This window comes from Arachis ipaensis, chromosome B02 (genome assembly GCF_000816755.2).
Source record: "Arachis ipaensis cultivar K30076 chromosome B02, Araip1.1, whole genome shotgun sequence".
NCBI classification, from domain to species: domain Eukaryota; kingdom Viridiplantae; phylum Streptophyta; class Magnoliopsida; order Fabales; family Fabaceae; genus Arachis; species Arachis ipaensis.
The window spans coordinates 102,720,457-102,723,235 of NC_029786.2; the positions used below are offsets into that span (position 1 = coordinate 102,720,457).

General features: G+C 37.2%; 1 protein-coding gene across 6 annotated transcripts in view; it reads right to left on the reverse strand.

The window, feature by feature from the left end:
* The window catches only part of LOC107626075 (CLP protease regulatory subunit CLPX2, mitochondrial), a 4,746-nt gene extending 2,081 nt beyond the window's left edge, over positions 1-2,665 (reverse strand). The window contains exons 1-6 of one of the 6 annotated variants that reach the window (XM_021116436.1): positions 1,926-2,664; positions 948-1,077; positions 744-823; positions 604-654; positions 399-473; positions 240-321 (exon numbers count right to left, since the gene is read on the reverse strand). In XM_021116436.1, the coding sequence (XP_020972095.1) occupies positions 240-321; positions 399-473; positions 604-654; positions 744-823; positions 948-1,077; positions 1,926-2,537 (1,030 nt within the window). In that variant the 5' untranslated portion in view covers positions 2,538-2,664. Of the gene's footprint in view, positions 1-224; positions 322-398; positions 474-603; positions 655-743; positions 824-947; positions 1,078-1,925 lie in introns of all 6 variants that reach the window. The other 5 variants (XM_016328854.2, XM_021116437.1, XM_021116438.1 and 2 more) reach the window with 5 other exon arrangements.

A 2,779-nucleotide genomic window follows, 5' to 3' on the forward strand; every position in this document is an offset into this window, starting at 1 on the left:
TTTACGAGGAAAAATAAAGGTTCCATACTGCTGGATTATTCACAACGAATAAAGGTTTCACACTGCTGGACTATGTCACAACGATTCAACAAACTTTTATATTGATTACCAACTGCCAAATTTCTGGGTTGGGACTTGGGTCTGCTATGTAAAGATTTATAAAAAAGCACAGGATAGACAAAATGGAAGAAATAAAGTAGTTATCAAAAGCCAAAAGGGAGTCTTAATATAAAATTTACCCACAGTGCTTTCCAGCATTTTTAGCAAGGCCTGCTGCACACCCTCTCCAGATACATCTCTTCCAATATTTCTACTCTCAGCCTGACAAACTAGCCAAAATCAATATTTTATGCAATTACAGAAAAATATTAAATCAAAATTTTATAGAAGTAGGAAACCTTCTTAGTGATCTTATCAACTTCATCAACATAGACAATTCCCCGCTGAGCTAATTCCACATCAAAATCCGCTTCCTAAAAAGAGTCCATCAAGAAAAGTTTCAGAAAAGTTGAAAAATCTGTATCTACCACTAAGACTGTGAATGAAAAAGACAATAATCTATATAGAGCAAACAGTAGGTGAATAGAGAGTTCAAGGACATACCTCAAGAAGCCTATATAATATTGATTCAACATCTTCTCCCACATAACCCGCCTGAAAAAGAAAATGCATTTATCAGTAAAACAAAGTCCATAAAACAAATGATACAGAACACATACACAAGAAGATATTGTGGGACCTGCCTGAGTCAGTGTTGTTGCATCTGCTATGGCAAATGGTACGTTCACAGCACGTGCCAGTGTTTTCGCAAGCAACGTCTTGCCTACAATTCCCAGCAAAAGTGGCAACTGAGTCTCACTACAATCCATTATTACAAATTACAGAGAAACACACACTCTCTTTCTATTCTGGAAGGGTAATGATGTAGTGAAATAGCAATGTGATACCTGAGCCTGTTGGACCAATAAGCATGACATTGCTTTTCTCTGGTTCAACCACATCATCTCCATCTTCTGATTGGTTGAGGGAAGCAAGATGAATCCTGCTGTAGTGGTTGTAAACAGCCACCGAAAGAACCTTTGAGTTGAGAATAAAAACTACATTAATATATATCAGGGTAAAAAGGGGGAAAAAAAAGAAAAATAACCAAGAAGAGAATTCATGAACCTATATATTACACAATTATGTCGATTTACTTAATACAGACAACTATTCCAATGATTACCCTATACATGACGATAACTCCCATATAATAAATAAAACAATGGATGGAGTTGAAAATCTTATCGTTTATTTCAAAACATTAGTGTCATGCAGAGAGAATCTAAGACATAAGAATTTCATAAATATATGCAATCATGAATATAGTACATATTCCAAAGCAAAATTCAAGCATTTATGCATCATAGGCAGCCAATGAATAAAGTGAAGCTACATTGCCAAAAACAGGTTGCTGCAAATAAATGGCAATACAAATGCAGCTTATGAGTGGTTTGATAAAAGCAAATCATGGGATAAGTGTTATTTCAGCACACACTACTCCGGCAAACATTTTCCAGAAAATTTTCTTGCTATGAAGCATTTTCCTAATGACTAATCACTACACTCGAACTAGTATTATCCCTACTACCAGTATATGAAAGAATAGCTTCATATCAAAAACTAAATAAATTAAACAAAAATACTATTTGTACACTAAAATTAGCCACTAAAATCAGCTACCAATGTATTTGTGTATAAATACATATGCGGTTTAATTTATTTTCAATATGTATTTGTATTTCAACATGTATTTTATACTGGTAGCTAAACATGTATTTTATACTGGTAGCTAACTTTGATGGCTGATTTTGGTGTACATGTAGCATTACCCTTAATTAAATTTGAAATCAAATAAAATGAAATGAAAAGCTGAAGGTTGCAACCTTTTTCGCTTTCTCCTGGCCAACAACATAGCGATTGAGTGCTTCAAATATCTGCTTCGGCGTTGGCAAATCACTCTTCTTCTTCGCCGAATCGTGAGAAGAAGAAGAAGCAGCTAGAGCACGATGACGATTACAATCATGATCATGAACCGGAGGTCTCAGAGGAGCGTTAACCCGACCGATTTCGAAGAACTCGCCGTGGAGAGGTGAGAGCTTGACGGGCCTGAAATAGAAGGCGGTCCTGCAAGACGGGCAAAGGTTGAGGGCCTGGTATAGGCCCGGGGGTGCCGCATGGGCCGAGATGGAGAGTGGTCTGTTGGAGAAGACAACTGTGATAGGCTTTGAGCAGCGCGGGCAGTTCGCCTCAGTTCTTATGTGGTCGTAACGGTCATCGTTTCCGGACCACCACCTCCTTCCTCCTCCTCCTCCTCCTCCTCCCTCTGATTTGTGCCGTACACAGCAGAACTTGGGGGCTCTGTGATCGAGGGTTTTGTAACCGCCACTAACAGAATTCCAAGAGTGACGATGAAGTGATAGGAGGCGAGGAATCAGTCTCATCGTGATGGTTGTTGTTCCATTGTTGTTGATGATCCTTCCGGCTATTGAAAACATGGATTCAGTTTCTGAAATTTTTCTTCTCTTCCTTTTCCTTTTTCATAACATGGCTTCCTTAATTTTAGTGCTTGCAAAAATAGTTCGGGAAGAGAGCAGCTGAGCTAAGTAGTGATGATAAGCGGAAATAGATAACTAATTATGAAAAAATAATCATTTTACTAATAATATTAACATGTTTTATATTGTTAATTAATAAAAACATGGAAACTATATTTGTAATATATATATTCTTTTCATGT